Genomic DNA, 18,558 nt, shown 5'->3' with positions numbered 1-18,558 from the left:
ATGTGCTTCTGCTCAACAGATGAAGCGCTGACTGAACCGGAGGACCAGTCTGAAAGCTGACAGCATGTTGATCAGGGGATTTGAAAGGTCTATAGCCACCTAGCCAGGTTTTCTAGCCTCTTCTCGATGTGCCATTCTTAGAGCTTCCTCTGTGACGCTCTGATGCACTCTCCAAGAACGCTGAAGAGTACGTAAGTCAAATCAAACAGTCTCACTCTCTCTCTTGCCTCATACCTGATCCCAGGATATCACCACAGCTCCACTGAATGTGCAACACCTTCCTTGGCTCTGACACAAACTGTATGTTGTTTACAAAGTGAGAGCCAGGGCAAAGAGAGGGGTTAAACCCAACAAAGCGTTGTGTTGTCAGTGTGTTGGAGATAGAGAGAGAAACACAACTCATTATAACATTCATTAAAAGTACTCTTTTTATTTGGATTATATTTCATTAAAGCCGTAGGAAAAAAAAGGAGTAACATATTCCATTAGGACTTAAGCTAATTAAAACATCCTAAGATACTGGAGGCATTTCAGCTTTAGGAATACACATAGAGTAAAAAGTGAGTATAGTAAATATATGGTATAGACTATTGATCAGATATATACAGCATGTGCAGCAGTTACAGTAGGCAGTACAGGTATATATACTGTAGGTATAAGTACACGCTATGCTAACTATAAGACATTTTATGAATCATTAATAACAAAAACAAATAAAAGACATTCTTAAAATTGATTAGACCAAGTTTGACTGAAAGTACAATGAAAACATATAGATTAGAATTTAGATATTTTATGAATTCAATCCAACGCTTGTATGTTTGAAAATGTGCAGCAGTTATAGTGAGAAGTGAAGATATACGAATACAAATGTACTGTGAGTACAAGTAATGGTGATAAGACATTATATACAGAATAAACAGCTGGAGGTTTAAGTTTTAAGTGTAAGCAGTAATATAACTATGTATGTGAATGTGAGAGCACACTTAAAGGACGTTAAGTCAGAAAGGAATGAATATAATAAGCTGTGCTTCCTATCATATGGAGGTGAGTTTCTGAAGTGTGTCGTCTGTGTGCAGGGGGCGGGGCTTAACTCTCTCTCTCTGTGTGCGGGGGCGGGGCCTAACTCTCTCTCTCTGTGTGCGGGGGGTGGGGCCTAACAGACACGCTGCAGCGGCCTGCACACAGATTTTTAAGAGTAGTAGGCATACCGTTAAAAGTAAAGTGTTAAGAGAGTGAAATGTTGCTTTATGAATTTCAACACTTGATGCTGTCACCTTGATTCAGATTTCAGATTCCTGTATTTGCCGAACTGAATTAGTTTGAAGAGAGAAAACATTTTGACGAAAAGTTGACTAAAACGTAATGATTTTTCATCGACTAAAACTGGACTAAAACGTTTTGAGTTTTCGTCGACTAAAACTAGATTAAACTATGAAAATGACTCAAATGTGACTAAAACTAATAACCATTTTCGTCTAAAGAGTAAATCTAAAACAGCTGCCAAAATGAACACTGCTCAGGTGTTCTCAGTCATCAGAAAGGAATGAATACAATAAGCTGTGTCTCCTATCACATGGAGGTGAGTTTCTGAAGGGCCTCTCGTGGGGCTCAGGTGTTCTCAGGCATCAGAAATGTTCCAATGATCTCATGGTTCTCCTGTTTTCTCCTGTAACATATGAGGAGGTGATGTTTGACAGCATGGACTCTGAGGGGAGTTGATGTTGTTGATCAGTCACACAGAGGCAGAAGCCCCTCCAATGTTTTCATACTCTGCCTCATCTTCATCTTCATCATTCTGCTCCTGTCAGCATGGAACAGAGACATGGTAAAAACACAGAGCAGAGCTGGAAAGTAACGAAGTACATTTACTCAGTTTTCTACTTCAGTACATATTTGAAGGATGTAACTTCAGTGTGTATTTTTCTGTTTTACTTTGATTTTCCACAACATATTTCTAGACCGAATGGAAAACTGGGTGGGACTTTAGGCAACAGTTCTACATTGGGTTGAATCCTACTTAAAGGACAGGTAACTACACATCTGAGTGAACACATATGACATGTGGGGTTCCTCAGGGCTCCGTCGTGGGGCCTCTTCTCTTTAACATCAACATGCTACCACTGGCTGCATTTAATTTAATTTTAAGCATTATAAAGAACTGTTGATTGAATTACATGGTCACTTTGAAGCGTCCTTAATAGCATTTATTACATTCTGTTGCTGTTCTTTGTTACTTTGCTTAATGAACTGTTTTGCTTTTTTGAGATCATTTAATTTGGAACATAAATACTCTAAATTAATCTCGTGTTGCATCTTCTCATGCCTTTCATATTTCCACTGTTAAAGTTGGATAACAAATAATACACACATTGAATGATTCAATGTTGAAACTCACCATGTTTTCTTCCGTCTGTGCTTTGCTCCCTGAAAAAAGGACAACACAAGTTGATATTAGATTTCACCTTTATTCGTATTGTTTTCATTTGACCTGTGAATGATCTCACCTTTAGCTCTTGTCCATATGTTGACTGTAACCACGGTGATGATGAGAGCCGCTAACCCCACAGACACCAGGATGAGCCTCAAGAGACCTGGAGAGCGAAGTTAGAAGAGTTACATAGTCTCTCAAATGTGAATGAACAAAATGTCTCTTGGCTGTTTAATGCTTCCTCGTCACCTTCCAACCCAGTCTCACGGCATTTCGTGTTCACCAACACGATTTTTAATCTATTGATTCGTGTTCACCAACACGATTTGCCCCTTTTTTTCGTGTTGCACAGCACGATTTTAAAAGCAATGTATTTCTACTGCCTGCAGCACGTCTTTTTCTCCGGTCGGGTCGAGGAAGACCGGAAGCTGTGTGGTTCATAAAAACATGTTCTTACACAATATCAAGCCACAGTTATTGCTTTTATTTGAAATCGTATAATTTCGGACTTTTGTTGCCGTCTGTGAGGAAAATAAATGGGGCTCAGAGCCTCAGGATACTGAAATCTGTATTTTTAAAATCTTTTTTTCCTTCTAATTTGTTATTCTTTTCAAAATAACACACTGCTATTTACTCACCAATAACACACAATTATCCTTGCTTTTATTTATTGGTTTAATTCCATAATCTCGGGCTTTTTTGGCGTCCGTCAGGAACTGAATTTCAAAATAAAAATAACCGGAAACAGACTTAGGCATTTCGAGCGATTACCCAAGATCCTCAGCTATGGTTTTAAGCTCGCTTATTGGATGTTTTAGCCGCAATGCATGCTGGGATTTGGTGTTTATATGATATGAAATCCGGAAAACATTTTAAAAGAATACAAATAATACTTAATTCCGAGTGCTCTTGCTTTTCTCTTTGAAAGTCATCACATAACGGCATTGTAATACACGGTTCGGCTGCATTGTATATTACAGATCTGCCGTAGTTCTTTATTTATAGAGCCCTGATGAGAAGACCTTTGGAAAAACTGAGAAAATGCCGTCGAAACTGAATACTTGACGTGGATCATAACTATATTCAACAACATCTTCAATTTCTCTTCACACAATACGTCTCCTTGCAGTGTCAACACTAATTCGGCTGACTTTTACATTTGATCTAATTCACAGATAGGTTATATTTACACCATAACGCTGCACAGCTGATATAACAGGACTGTAGTTTTTAAAGATATTACTGATTTTCTTTGAATGTAAGAATGTAAATACTGAGTCTGAAATAGTATAGCAATATGCTGTAAAATGATGTGAAAGCACGAATAAAACTACACATTTTCAGATGTTGTACGAAAACAAAAGTGTCCTACACTAATAATACAAAGTTATTATGGCTGTGTACCTTGTGTGCACCGCCTAGTGGTTAAAGCACGTTATTGAATTATTGTGTTTTATTTGATTTAAAAAAATATTAAGAGTACATACTTTCATAGGGGGAAAGTATAAATATAGAATATAAAAAATCAAGAAGATACTATAAAGTGATCTCTACAATAAAACAGTTTAGTGCAGAATGTACAAAGATATTAATAGGAGGAGGTGCAAAACAGAAAAACGAATTAACCTTTATTTAATCATTAAATAACAGATTAAGGTCTTCTTTTAAATAAGAACAAAACTTTGGGGGTATCTATCTACAGATAAATATTAAGCCTGACAAAGTACTTAACGTCTAATATATTGCTTTCCTGCAATGTTAACTATGTTGAAGCACTTATTTTAACTGATATTATACATATGGATTATACTCTTATGTATGTAGATAGAATAAGAAATGTGCAGAATATGACAGTTTAATGGTGGAGGTATACACACATATTGATAGATGTCTTGTAATGCACTGTTGAGGAACCTGTGACCCAAGTGTTTCATTCATTGCATAACTACACCGTAGTTGTGTATATGATATGTCAATACACCTTTGAAAATCTTGAAAGGGATGTGCAAAATAGCCATAATATACAGTCTTTAATTAACTATTAGTAGAGAATAACGAGTAATGAATATACTTTATTACTCGTTTCCATTCATGTCAATTGCAGATACATGTTTAGTCTTCTCAAGCACCAACTATCAAATATCTCTCCTGATTGTTGGCACTTGACAATCACCTTCCCTGAATTTTACTCAGGTGTAACTAAAGTCTGATTTAAGGGTTGTTTATATTTCACATAATTAATCAGAATCTGCAAAGTAACTCAAATAAATGCAGTGGAGTAAAAATACCAGGTTAACCTCTGAATTGTAGTGGAGTAGAATTACAAAGTATCAATGAGCTGTCATGTGGGTATTAATGCTGCGCATTATGGACACAAGCGATTTTCACCCATTTATTAATTATATGTTTTACATTTGATAACACCAATGTGTTTAATACTGGCAACTTCTAATTGTGGGAAAAACGAAAACGTTCAGTAGAGACGTCCCATAGAACATTTTGCGAAACACAATAGCCAGCATGTGTAGTTCTGGGGGGGCGTTCGATTCCAGTTTTGGATAGTCTGGCGTGGTTTCGTTCCATTTCACACAGCTGTTTGACGCTCTGCGTAACCTTACGGGACTGTAGTCCTAAACGATAGCTGGGGATTATGGGTAGTGTAGTGTCTTCGGCCATCCTAGTAAACTCAGAAATGTTGACAATCGCAATGGTGCTCGAAATGTCCCTTATAGGCCTACGTCTGTTTCCGGTTATTTTTATTTTGAAATTCAGTTCCTGACGGACGCCAAAAAAGCCAGAGATTATGGAATTAAACCAATAAATAAAAGCAAGGATAATTGTGTGTTATTGGCAGTGTTGTGCTAGTTACTGAAAACCAGTAACTAGTTACACTACTAGTTACTTCATTTCAAAAGTAACTCAGTTACGTTACTAGATACGCACACCAAAAAGTAATGCGTTACTAGTGAAAAGTAACGTTTTAGTTACTTTACAAAAGGTCTCCCATTAATGCCCTTATAGCCTTCATTTCAGTACTGTTATTGCATTGGAGAATAATACAATCTGTTGATCAACTTGACATGCATTATATGCAATCTGGATTGCATCGATATTAGCTGGCTTTCCATTTTTGTATATTCTTTCTCCAGGTAGTTGGAAAAAGATTTCCGTCCCATATGCCGTGTGCCGCCCGGACATGCTATCATGCTAACTAGCTCCCTGAAAGCGGGTGACTCCACTGTAGCAATAGCCTGCATGTGTTCTACAACATACCGTGCAATGGCTTTATCGACTTTTCCCTGGCCAGCAGTCCCTTGGTTAAAATCCAGCCGCTGTTGCTTAGGTGGAGGTGGAGTGGCGTCGGCTGAGTCTCTGTGGTCTTAGCTACTAGCTTCGTCCCAGCATGTTGTTTTTGCAGATGTTTTAAGAGATTTGAATGACTGGTTTGGGCAGTAGATAGGATCTTTGACCCGCCAAGACACAACTTACATTTAACTAAAACGTTCTTTTCTTTGTGCTCGACAAAAGTGAAATAGTGAGAATATCTCCAGGTGGAGAAACTAGACTTGAGATCCGCCGCCGCCATGATAGTCTTGTTAGTAAACAACACAAACACGCCCACAGCCCGTCTCCGCATGTGACACAGGAAGTATCTAAGTACATTTACTCAAGTACTGTACTTAAGTACAGTTCTCATCTCTGAGTGGCTTGATATTGAGTAAGAACATGTTTTTATGAACCACACAGCTTCAGGTCTTCCTCGACCCGACCGGAGAAAAAGACGTGCTGCAGGCAGTAGAAATACATTGCTTTTAAAATCGTGCTGTGCAACACGAAAAAAAGGGGCAAATCGTGTTGGTGAACACGAATCAATAGATTAAAAAATCGTGTTGGTGAACACGAAATGCCGTGAGACTGGGTTGCACCTTCACACAGAGACACAGAGCATACAGATACACACACAACTTATTATAATCCACACCGTTCTTCTTTTCTACATCAAATGTTACCTTTATGAACTATGTTGGATCTGAGTCCACTCCTTATCACCTTCCAGTACATCCAGGTGTGTATGTCCTGCATGTGTGCTTGTCTTCTCTATCTGTTCTCTCTCTATACCTTTATTGTTGTCCTCTTGTTCTGTGTGATTGTCTTCAGATGCAGTGTTGGTCGTCTCTCCGGCTGCTCTCATTCTCACTGTTGTCCATGTTGGTGACACTGAAGTCACCTTCCCTGCATCCTCACCTTAATGAATAAAATAACAACAAGCTGGACAGTTATAAAAACTAAAGTAAACATCTCACATCACGACATAAAGATGTGACGCATCAGGATGAATGATTTTAAACAGCTCATCATGTTCTCACCTGAGGACTGAAGAGAAACAGCTGAGGTTCTGTGACCATCAGACACTTCACAAGTAAATCAAGTGAACCTTACCTGAGTTCATGTTGCTTTTAGTTGTTGCTGGTTTTGTGTCCTCGCCTAAACAAATAAACACAACTCAACAAACTATTTAGTCTGTAACTTCTGTAAAACAAACATTTAAACATCTCAACATGTTCTCACCTGAGGACTGAGGGCTGAAGGGAAACAGATGCACTTCTCTTGTGTAACCATTAGTTACTTCACAAGTAAACAACTCAGACCTGTATGTGTTAACTAAAGAGAGAAGTCAGAAATGTCACAGAGGCAGAGCAGCGAGACTGTGATGTGTTTATCTCTCTGTGATCTTTATCCACATCTCGACCCTGAAGCAGCCACTTCACTGGGTGTATACATCCTCCTCTATATGTCTCCACAGAGCAGCGTAACGTCACCTCATCATTGACCTGATGTTCAGTCACTGCAGACGGAGATATTGAGAGAGAAAGACAACGAGAGTAACATTAACTTCATCACTGTAATCATTATTATTGTAATGTTTCAGTATATTGCTCTATAGAGACAGTTTGAAACATCATGATGTAAATACTCACTGGAAACAACAGACAGAAGAACATCAGAGTCTGGACCTTGTTGTTCTCCTGATCTGAACTGTCTGCAGACGTAAAAACCAGCATCCTCCTCTGTGACCTTCTTTATAACCAGAGAACATTTCTCTGTAACTCTCAGTCTGTCTGATTTAGCTTTGGCTCCTTTGTGAATCTGTCCGTCTTCAAACAGCGTCACTGCTGGTGGGTATGGTGAACCTCTTGAATGTCTGAAGAGCCACCTAGTACTCTCACATTTATCCTGATCATGTATCACATTGTCACAAGGCAAAGTGACTTCATCTCCAGCTCTGACAATGCGGTAGTATTCGTTCCCAGCTGCAGCTGTTGGGGGAAAAAAGCAGAAAGAAATATAGACGTGATAAATGCTGACAGAATAATGATGTATTATATAAAAAGGTAAAGAGTTAGAGTTCTGGTTGATCTGTTTAATGAATCATTTAACGACACATTCAAACCAGAGTTAATTACAGATCCACATCACTAACTGAAGTGTTCATAGTGAGTGTGACGATCACTTTAAAGAATATTGCTATGTGGGTTTTAGTGAGCAAGAGTTCACTAAAGTCACCACGTTACAAACACAACTCATCACTCTCAGTTAAGGGGGCGGGTGGCGCAGTGGTCTGTGCATCTGATCATCAGATCAAGGGGGGTGCTGGGGAACTCCAGTTCGAAACCCGCTCCTGCCGCCACTGCGTCAGGCCGTTGTGTCCTTGGGTAAGACACTTCACCCGGATTTGCTCCTGTGGGTATTGTCCACAGTACATGTATAATACCAATGTGTACTTGTAAAAGTACCTCGATGACCTCGAGGCGTGAAGATGGACGGTGTGGCGCAGTGCAATGATCATCAGATCAGGGGTGAAACCCGCCGCTGCTGCGTCTGTAAAGCCGGTGTGTCCTTGGGCAAGACACTTCACCTGAACTTGCTCCTGTGGGTATTGTCCACAGTGACCATTGCATGTATAAAAAATATGTGTAATGTGTATTTGTAAAGCGCTTTGAGCATCTGGAAAAGCCCTATAAGGAATGTAAGGAATTATTATTATTATTATTATTATTAAAGGAATAGTACGTAGTAAAGTACCGTTAGTGATATTAGAGCTGTTTTATTTCATGTACTTGGTAAATGGTAAATGGACTGTATTCATAAAGCTCTTCATCCAGTCTCTCACCCCTCAAAGCGCTTTACATACAAGTCACCCATTCACCCCCAGTTCATACAGAGCAATGTGCCCCTTGCTCAATGAAGGGGTTAGAGCCATTTCCCTTTCATCATTATGCTTTGAATGTTTGTCTTGTTACTAAAAGGCTTTAGAGGAAACTCTTAACTATCTATTTTTGTGAGTCACTGAGACTGACCGTTGAGCGGCCCGACCAAGCAAGGAGGCAGAGGCAAAACGTCCCAAATACAACCCGGTGTGGGCATTTATTAAAATCATGTGCACATAGTTCACATAGTTCACAGCCTCGATCCGGCTGTTCTCCCTGAACACTTCCTGCAGCCACGAGGATCGCTCACCACCTTACGAACAGGAAACAGAGCCTAAATACCCACAGACTAATCAATCAACAAGACACAGGTGAGGGGGGAGGAGACAACACAGGGCACCAGGTGAACACAGTCAGCAGCAACAGACATGGGGGAGTGATATGTCAACTTTACACAGTGGTAACTTGTACAATTAATGCAACTTAACGTCATGATTTTCAGACCCTCAACATATTATTCGCACCCTGATTACTCTCAACCGCTGTCATTCTTACACCAGCATATATCCTCTCGGCGCTCTCGCTAACTCCCCTCTCTTTTCAGGCGGAGCCGAGGACCCGACCAGCACCTGCCAGACGACATTCCAATCAATACGGTTTAATCAGTTAATAAATACCACCTCAATAATTAGTATAAATTATATAAAATGTGCAAATATGCAAAGCAAACTGTAGCCTGCTGTGCAATCACGCTAATAAAGTGCAAACTGTTCACTAAAGTGCTACAAGGCCCGAAGCCGTCAGTCCACTGTGATGAAGTTACCTTCGTCACACTACGCTTTAAAAGATGTTAGTTTAAGCCTCACTTCTTTGCGGTCAGATGTGACGTGCATGTCTGCATGTCTGTATGTCTATATATGGCATGACGTTGGTTCACAGCTGAGGGTGTGATTAGACAGGAAGTGGTAGAGTCTTTTGACCGTGTTCTTTTAGTTATTTTTTGATACGGAGAACTTTGAGTTACTTTGAAGCGAGGAAGTTTGTCTTCATGTTTGAATGTCGCCTGGATCAAAGAATAAACCTGATGTGATTCAACGCTACAACGATCTCTGCAAAGTTAGTTAGGAAGCAAAGAGAGGCGCGTCGTAGCCCACACCCCGATAGAGGAACGTGGATATTAAATGTAGAAACGGATCAAAACGCCACGACAGAAGGTATCATTCACACACCGTTCCCCATTGAGAGCGACTTGGGGTTCAGCATCTCGCCCAAGGATACATCGATTTCAATTGAGCGACGCCCTCACTAGCTTTCATTAACAGTCGTGAACAGTGTGTGTTCTCTGCATCCTCACCTGGAAAGTGGAGCAGCAGCATCAGGAATGAAGACATCACGATCCTTCTGAATTCAGACATCGTGCTTCTCTCTCGGTCTCTGGCTCTCGACTGTCAGAGTCTCTAACCTGCTGCTTCTTCAACAAGAACTCAGTACCTACTTCCTGTGATAATGAAGTCATTTCCTAATTCTAACTTCATCTCTCCTCTGACGGCTGTTGACTTTAAATGAGCTTTTATTCTTTCTTGTGTAAATCTCTTGTAACATCAGACTTTTAGATTTGGTCATCAATGCAACAGAGGAATGTGAGAATGTAAAAATGTTTGGTTTTAATAAAAGTTAACAACCTGCTGGTTCCTCTCGGTATCTTTGCAGTTTTATGTGTAACTTTTATCAGAGAACTGAAGGAGAGGTGTTGTTTGGAGGATGTGGGTAACACCAGCAGCAGAGCTCTGCAGGTTCAAACCCCTAATGCTGACCAGATAAGGTGCAGAAACCAGAAGAGTGCAGAGTGATGTACATAAAGGAATATATATACACAGGAACAAAACAGTAGTGGGTAGAGGGTGATATGCCTTCATATAGACACAGGATGAACAGCAGTCACAAAAGGCAGTGCAGGTGTAAGTAAGTAATGCCATTCAGTCCAAGTTGTGAAAGCTATGTCATGACAAACCTTACAAGAAAGGCTAATGTTCAGGTGTATAGTATGTAGTGTCTCTACTTTAAAGAGTCCTCTCTTGCTGATGTTCAGGTGTATATCAGTATGTAGTGTCTCTACTTTAAAGAGTCCTCTCTTGCTGATGTTCAGGTGTATATCAGTATGTAGTGTCTCTACTTTAAAGAGTCCTCTCCTGCTGATGTTCAGGTGTATATCAGTATGTAGTGTCTCTACTTTAAAGAGTCCTCTCCTGCTGATGTTCAGGTGTATATCAGTATGTAGTGTCTCTACTTTAAAGAGTCCTCTCCTGCTGATGTTCAGGTGTATATCAGTATGTAGTGTCTCTACTTTAAAGAGTCCTCTCCTGCTGATGTTCAGGTGTATATCAGTATGTAGTGTCTCTACTTTAAAGAGTGCCCTCCTGCTGATGTTCAGGTGTATATCAGTATGTAGTGTCTCTACTTTAAAGAGTCCTCTCCTGCTGATGTTCAGGTGTATATCAGTATGTAGTGTCTCTACTTTAAAGAGTCCTCTCCTGCTGATGTTCAGGTGTATATCAGTATGTAGTGTCTCTACTTTAAAGAGTCCTCTCCTGCTGATGTTCAGGTATATATCAGTATGTAGTGTCTCTACTTTAAAGAGTCCTCTCCTGCTGATGTTCAGGTGTATATCAGTATGTAGTGTCTCTACTTTAAAGAGTCCTCTCCTGCTGATGTTCAGGTGTATATCAGTATGTAGTGTCTCTACTTTAAAGAGGCCTCTCCTGCTGATGTTCAGGTGTATATCAGTATGTAGTGTCTCTACTTTAAAGAGTCCTCTCCTGCTGATGTTCAGGTGTATATCAGTCTGTAGTGTCTCTACTTTAAAGAGGCCTCTCCTGCTGATGTTCAGGTGTATATCAGTCTGTAGTGTCTCTACTTTAAAGAGTCCTCTCCTGCTGATGTTCAGGTGTATATCAGTATTTAGTGTCTCTACTTTAAAGAGTCCTCTCCTGCTGATGTTCAGGTGTATATCAGTATGTAGTGTCTCTACTTTAAAGAGTCCTCTCCTGCTGATGTTCAGGTGTATATCAGTATGTAGTGTCTCTACTTTAAAGAGTCCTCTCCTGCTGATGTTCAGGTGTATATCAGTATGTAGTCAGTGTCTCTACTTTAAAGAGGTCCTCTCCTGCTGATGTTCAGGTGTATATCAGTCTGTAGTGTCTCTACTTTAAAGAGTCCTCTCCTGCTGATGTTCAGGTGTATATCAGTATGTAGTGTCTCTACTTTAAAGAGGCCTCTCCAGCTGATGTTCAGGTGTATATCAGTATGTAGTGTCTCTACTTTAAAGAGTCCTCTCCTGCTGATGTTCAGGTGTATATCAGTATGTAGTGTCTCTACTTTAAAGAGTTCTCTCCTGCTGATGTCCAGGTGTATATCAGCATGTAGTGTCTCTACTTTAAAGAGTCCTCTCCTGCTGATGTTCAGGTGTATATCAGTCTGTAGTGTCTCTACTTTAAAGAGTCCTCTCCTGCTGATGTTCAGGTGTATATCAGTATTTAGTGTCTCTACTTTAAAGAGTCCTCTCCTGCTGATGTTCAGGTGTATATCAGTATGTAGTGTCTCTACTTTAAAGAGGCCTCTCCAGCTGATGTTCAGGTGTATATCAGTATGTAGTGTCTCTACTTTAAAGAGTCCTCTCCTGCTGATGTTCAGGTGTATATCAGTATGTAGTGTCTCTACTTTAAAGAGGCCTCTCCAGCTGATGTTCAGGTGTATATCAGTATTTAGTGTCTCTACTTTAAAGAGTCCTCTCCTGCTGATGCTCAGGTGTATATCAGCATGTAGTGTCTCTACTTTAAAGAGTCATCTCCTGCTGATGTTCAGGTGTATATCAGTATGTCGTGTCTCTACTTTAAAGAGTCCTCTCCTGCTGATGTTCAGGTGTATATCAGTATGTAGTGTCTCTACTTTAAAGAGTCCTCTCCTGCTGATGTTCAGGTGTATATCAGTATGTAGTGTCTCTACTTTAAAGAGTTCTCTCCTGCTGATGTTCAGGTGTATATCAGTATGTAGTGTCTCTACTTTAAAGAGTCCTCTCCTGCTGATGTTCAGGTGTATATCAGTATGTAGTGTCTCTACTTTAAAGAGTTCTCTCCTGCTGATGTTCAGGTATATATCAGTATGTAGTGTCTCTACTTTAAAGAGTCCTCTCCTGCTGATGTTCAGGTGTATATCAGTATGTAGTGTCTCTACTTTAAAGAGTCCTCTCCTGCTGATGTTCAGGTGTATATCAGTATGTAGTGTCTCTACTTTAAAGAGTCCTCTCCTGCTGATGTTCAGGTGTATATCAGTATGTAGTGTCTCTACTTTAAAGAGTCCTCTTCTCCTCATGTTCAGGTGTGTATCAGTATTTAGTGTGTGTCCATTTTTTAATGTCAGTCTGCTCTGATTGGTTAGCTGGCCGGCTCTGTTGTGATTGGTCAACCAGCTTAGAAATGTCCCGCCCCTTAGCCTATCACGTACAATGTGTGTGTCACTCTGTTCCTGAAGTAAACAAAGGAGTGCAGTGGAACTCCCTCTTGTGGGAAGTTTAGGATTTTAGCCTTTGCAGATCATTTGCATGGGGCCTCACTTTGGGCAGCCTAGCTTTAGAGCGAACGGTTAGGGATAATTTCTTGTAGTTTTTGGTCATTACATCTCCTTTTCCAGTGGCCTGAGGTGAGGAGAAGGTCGCTGGGTGGAGGTTCAGCGCTGTAATACTGCAGCTTCTAACCGAGCGTGAGATGTCACACAGATGGAGCTCCAGAGGAGAGAGGCTCTGTTCGTCTGTGTGTCTGTCAGCATGCATCAGTGTTCATCTGTGTGTGTGTATGTGTGTGTGTGTGTGTGTGTGTGTGTGTGTGTGTGTGTGTGTGTGTGTGTGTGTGTGTGTGTGTGTGTGTGTGTGTGTGTGTGTGTGTGTGTGTGTGTGTGTGTGTGTGTGTGTGTGTGTGTGTGTGTGTGTGTGTGTGTGTGTGTGTGTGTGTGTGTGTGTGTGTGTGTGTACATTGCATCCATTATCTGAGGCAGCGTTGCTGGGAGCAGTGCAATGTCTCATAGGACAAAGTGGCGAATGCTTCCTAATCGAGCTGCACGATATAACGTTTCAGCATCCACAAAGACTGCTGCAGGATGACATATTTTTGTAGTCAGACCCGGCTGTTAGCGTCTATCTGGTTCCTTCCAAAGATAGTCAATTCGATTTTTGGATTTTGGGTTATTGAAGCAGACAAACATGCATGATACCTACCCGTTTTATTCACCAGGATAATATCCACATATGAACACCACTTTTTGAAGTAAATAGCGTTAAGAACTACAGCACGGTCACATGACTTCACGTCACCACCGCTAAGCTAAAGGCGGCTAATGTTGGGCTATAAAGGAACTACAGCACGGTCACATGACTTCACGTCACCACCGCTAAGCTAAAGGAGGCTAATGTTGGGCTATAAAGGAGCTACAGCACGGTCACATGACTTCACCACCGCTAAGCTAAAGGCAGCTAATGTTGGGCTATAAAGGAACTACAGCACGGTCACATGACTTCACGTCACCACCGCTAAGCTAAAGGTGGCTAATGTTGGGCTATAAAGGAACTACAGCACGGTCACATGACTTCACGTCACCACCGCTAAGCTAAAGGAGGCTAATGTTGGGCTATAAAGGAAGTCTAGAAAGGTGTAACCTTTAAAAGGGTTAAATGCAGTTTGTGGAAAACAGAACTACCTAAGAACAGTCACAGTTTTCTGTACATTAGATAAGTGTCAATGTGTTTTTATTCTGATTCTGATATAATTAGCTTCAACAGATGCTGCATAAGAAGCATAATAAGAGTCTTTGTGTGTGAATGATCCTGAAAAAATATTTAAAAAACGTTCAAATCAGAGGAAAACACTCACCTCCTCACCAAAACTGACTCATAAAGATTTTTTTTCATTGCTGCTTTCAATGTTTAACTCTGCACTGCGAGCACCCGTCGTCCTCATTATGAGGAGAGGTGAATTGTGGGTAAAATCTGCGGGTGGTTGGACAGCATGCTGTGAGTACTGATGTATCAGAAGACAAAAGAGAGGACAGACGTGATGGAGAAACAAGAGGAGAGTGTGAGGACTAGATGGTGAGGGAACAGAGACAGGAAGTGAGAGAGGGGGAGGAACGGAGATGAATGATGGAGACAGATGGAGAAAAAAGAAGAAGCAGCAGGAAGTGAAATGAGGAACATCTGTGAGGAAAAACAATGGAAAATACAAATGGAGATGGGGGAGTTTACTGAAAATGTGAGAAATATTTTAATGTATTTATTAATCGGTCACAAAGCTTTACCTGCGTGCAACAAATACAGTCAAGTAAAGATATTTGAAACATTTCATCCTACGCGAAAACCTAAATACATAAAGAAAAGAAAATGTTCCAACTTTTTATGTCTTAATATTAATTTATTTTGTGAAGTTTTGTATTGCTTATTTATCTTGATAGAGGAACTACAGCACGGTCACATGACTTCACGTCGCCACCGCTAAGCTAAAGGACGCTAATGTTGGGCTATAAAGGAACTACAGCACGGTCACATGACTTCACGTCACCACCGCTAAGCTAAAGGAGGCTAATGTTGGGCTATAAAGGAACTACAGCACGGTCACATGACTTCACGTCACCACCGCTAAGCTAAAGGGGGCTAATGTTGGGCTATAAAGGAACTACAGCACGGTCACATGACTTCACGTCACCACCGCTAAGCTAAAGGCGGCTAATGTTGGGCTATAAAGGAACTACAGCACGGTCACATGACTTCACGTCACCACCGCTAAGCTAAAGGCGGCTAATGTTGGGCTATAAAGGAACTACAGCACGGTCACATGACTTCACGTCACCACCGCTAAGCTAAAGGTGGCTAATGTTGGGCTATAAAAGAACTACAGCACGGTCACATGACTTCACGTCACCACCGGCACCGCTAAGCTAAAGGTGGCTAATGTTGGGCAAATGCCGTTTTTAAATTCACCAGTGGAGTATTTACTGACATATTTTAAGTCATATAATTTAAATCTCTTCAGCTTGTGTTAACAACTTATGTTATTTCAGGCTAACAACCAAAAACACATACAAAAAAAACAGGAAGTAAATGCTGACTCATTCTTGGGTCAAAGACTCATACCTGCACCACTCAACCAGATAAATGTACTATATCGGTTAGAAAGTACACTTATAACCTCAGAATTGTTTTATTTCATCGTATTTAAGTGCAGTATACTGGAGGAAATGTGCTCGCTCTGCTCTTGGTACTGTGTGCTTCTGTTAGAAATGGAACGCTGTTAAAAATGCTGTTCATGTCTGAAGCAGGCTGAGATCCAGACAGTCTGAATCCCACACACACACACAGCCTCCAACGTCTTCCTGCACACACACAACACACACAAACACACACACACACACACACACACACACACACACACACACACACACACACACACACACACACACACACACACACACACACACACACACACACACACACTTTTGGAGGCGTCACCGGTTGTGTTTTAGCTTCAATAAATCATCACAAACCCTGTAAATAAAGACTTGTTTCTGGATCAGATTTGGAGGGAACATCTCCTGCTTTATTATCAGTGAGGGAGACGGGGCTGATAATGTGGTCCTGATTTGACGACACAATGACAGGCAACATTTCGAAGTGCTCCTGCTGTATCTGTTGATTACAGGCAGCCAAAGGGAAGCCCTCTGAGAGCTGCCACAGGCCAATGAGCATCTGCATATTTCTGCATAAATTACTTTCTTTTTTCACATCGTTTGCTTCAAGGGAAACGGAGCTTTCTCTGTGATTCAGTCCAAAGTGAATAGGAGGGAGCGTTTTACGTGGGTGTTTCGTAATTGACTAATAAAACCAAACAAAATGGCAGGAGTTTTCAGTTTCTCCACACTGTTTTTTGTATGATTTATTTTGCGTTGTTGTGTCTGAAGCTTTGTTGAAAAACTCAATTTATGAAAAGGAATCATCAACAAGCAAGAGTGCAGTTTCAGGATCTCAAAAGGAAAAATGTATTTGGTTAGATCTGCTATACTCTGGGTGGCATGGCTTTAAGCATCCTTATATAAAGTAAGGCAACCTGAGAGGCAAAACTCAGGGCAAGGCATTTGGCAAAAGACTGATTGCCTATAAGCAGTAGGGAGTATTATGCCCACAGTAATGTCTGCAGGCAGAAGAGTGCTTGATCTAAGTTTTTTTAAACAACTTTTCTAGTGTAGATTTTTGCAACTGCTCAATTAGACAACAATGTTAAAAGAAGGCCGTAATTTGTTAAAATATTAAATATTAATGATATGATGATTTTATTGGTTTTCCTCTTAATTTCCTCAAAAAAATTCCTTTCAAGAAAAGTATTTTCTCGCTAAGTAATGTGATCTAATATGAATGTATACTTTTCTAACGAATAACTTATATTTTAAACATGATCCTAGGTTTGCACCACATTAAAAATCCCTTTATTTTACACGATAATATGTGTTTAAAATGCCCAGCACGTTGCAAACAATGGGACTTTATCAGTGGTCAATGATCACGTTGCAATATGTCAAATTCTTATTTAAGTAAAAGTGGACAGTGCTTATGCTTCTCTGCATTTGTTTTTATTGTTTTTTTAAAAGTTTGATTGTTGAGTTCTAGAAAAGAATATCAAAGGAAGTACACCAAATATGTCGCATTAAACTTAAATACTGATTGAACAACAGAAGAGTTCAATTCAAGCATTTCGGGACGAAACATTCTGACCATAACCCTCAAAATGAAAACGTCTATTACGCAACAGTATAGTGGTTTTTTTTGTATTCCCAAGGTTATTTCTCCTAAAGCTCCTCCAGATCCATAAAAGACATAATATTCAATGAAGTTAACGTGTAAATATGTTTCAATGGCCGTTTAATTATAGAGGAATTCTTCCAGGGGCTTTGAATAACATTTAATGACAACACAGGAAATCCTAATGAGTCGTTTTATTGTTATGATATTGTTTCTCGTTCTTTTACAGCATCTCGTTTGATTTCCTCCAGTGAAACGCAGTCCGTCCGTCTCTCCGTCTCTCCGACGCATTAAATGTTAATCAGCCTCCTGCAGACTCTGCTTCTTCCTTTTCTGTTTCTTAATTCGGCTCCAAATCTTCTCCTCATTCTGTATGCAGAAATCAGCCTGAAAGAGAAACCCAGTGAAACCCTGCAGAGAGACACGCCACGCTCCAGAAACACACAGTAGATCTTTTTAGAGTTTAGGAAAACAATGGTTATCCTCTGGGGACACTGTCTACACATTTGATGGTAATTTGCTAACTGTTTATTATAATATTTCTTTGATATCGGTGGGAAACTTTGCAATGATGTTTGAAGGGTTAAGAGATCACTAAAATAATTGTGGTTCATCCTCTGGGGATCATCAATGTCCACAGACCATTTATCGCCAATTTGGACGATTAAAGCTGCATTATTTTATGTTTTTTTGTCGCTTGGAAGCCGAGGAACTCCAACACACACCAAACTTAATGAAGTTTTATTAGGGTGGTGCAGTGATGACATTTTTTTCAGGCTTACAACCAAAACAAGTTAATAAAATCCATTGACATTGACTCATTCCTGCACCACCATTGTTATGTCATTTTAAAGAGTCCTCTCCTGCTGATGTTCAGGTGTATATCAGTATGTAGTGTCTCTACTTTAAAGAGTCCTCTCCTGCTGATGTTCAGGTGTATATCAGTATGTAGTGTCTCTACTTTAAAGAGTCCTCTCCTGCTGATGTTCAGGTGTATATCAGTATGTAGTGTCTCTACTTTAAAGAGTCCTCTCCTGCTGATGTTCAGGTGTATATCAGTATGTAGTGTCTCTACTTTAAAGAGT

At 40.3% G+C, this 18,558-nt stretch overlaps 1 protein-coding gene across 1 annotated transcript; it reads right to left on the bottom strand.

The window, feature by feature from the left end:
• Positions 1-405: 405 nt before the first annotated feature.
• LOC117537838 lies at positions 406-10,055 on the bottom strand. Its single transcript, XM_034203222.1, has 8 exons — positions 9,995-10,055; positions 7,411-7,749; positions 7,001-7,093; positions 6,872-6,916; positions 6,551-6,676; positions 2,508-2,594; positions 2,399-2,427; positions 406-1,804 (listed from the first exon to the last, which is right to left on the bottom strand). Exons 1-8 carry the CDS (start codon positions 10,053-10,055, stop codon positions 1,736-1,738), a joined length of 849 nt encoding a protein of 282 aa, XP_034059113.1. The 3' UTR covers positions 406-1,735.
• Between the last annotated feature and the right edge of the window lie 8,503 nt (positions 10,056-18,558).

Source organism: Gymnodraco acuticeps, unplaced genomic scaffold (assembly GCF_902827175.1).
Source record: "Gymnodraco acuticeps unplaced genomic scaffold, fGymAcu1.1, whole genome shotgun sequence".
In the NCBI taxonomy this organism is placed as follows: domain Eukaryota; kingdom Metazoa; phylum Chordata; class Actinopteri; order Perciformes; family Bathydraconidae; genus Gymnodraco; species Gymnodraco acuticeps.
Note: the sequence above shows the minus strand (reverse complement) of the source record. Positions and strands in the feature narration are given on the sequence as shown.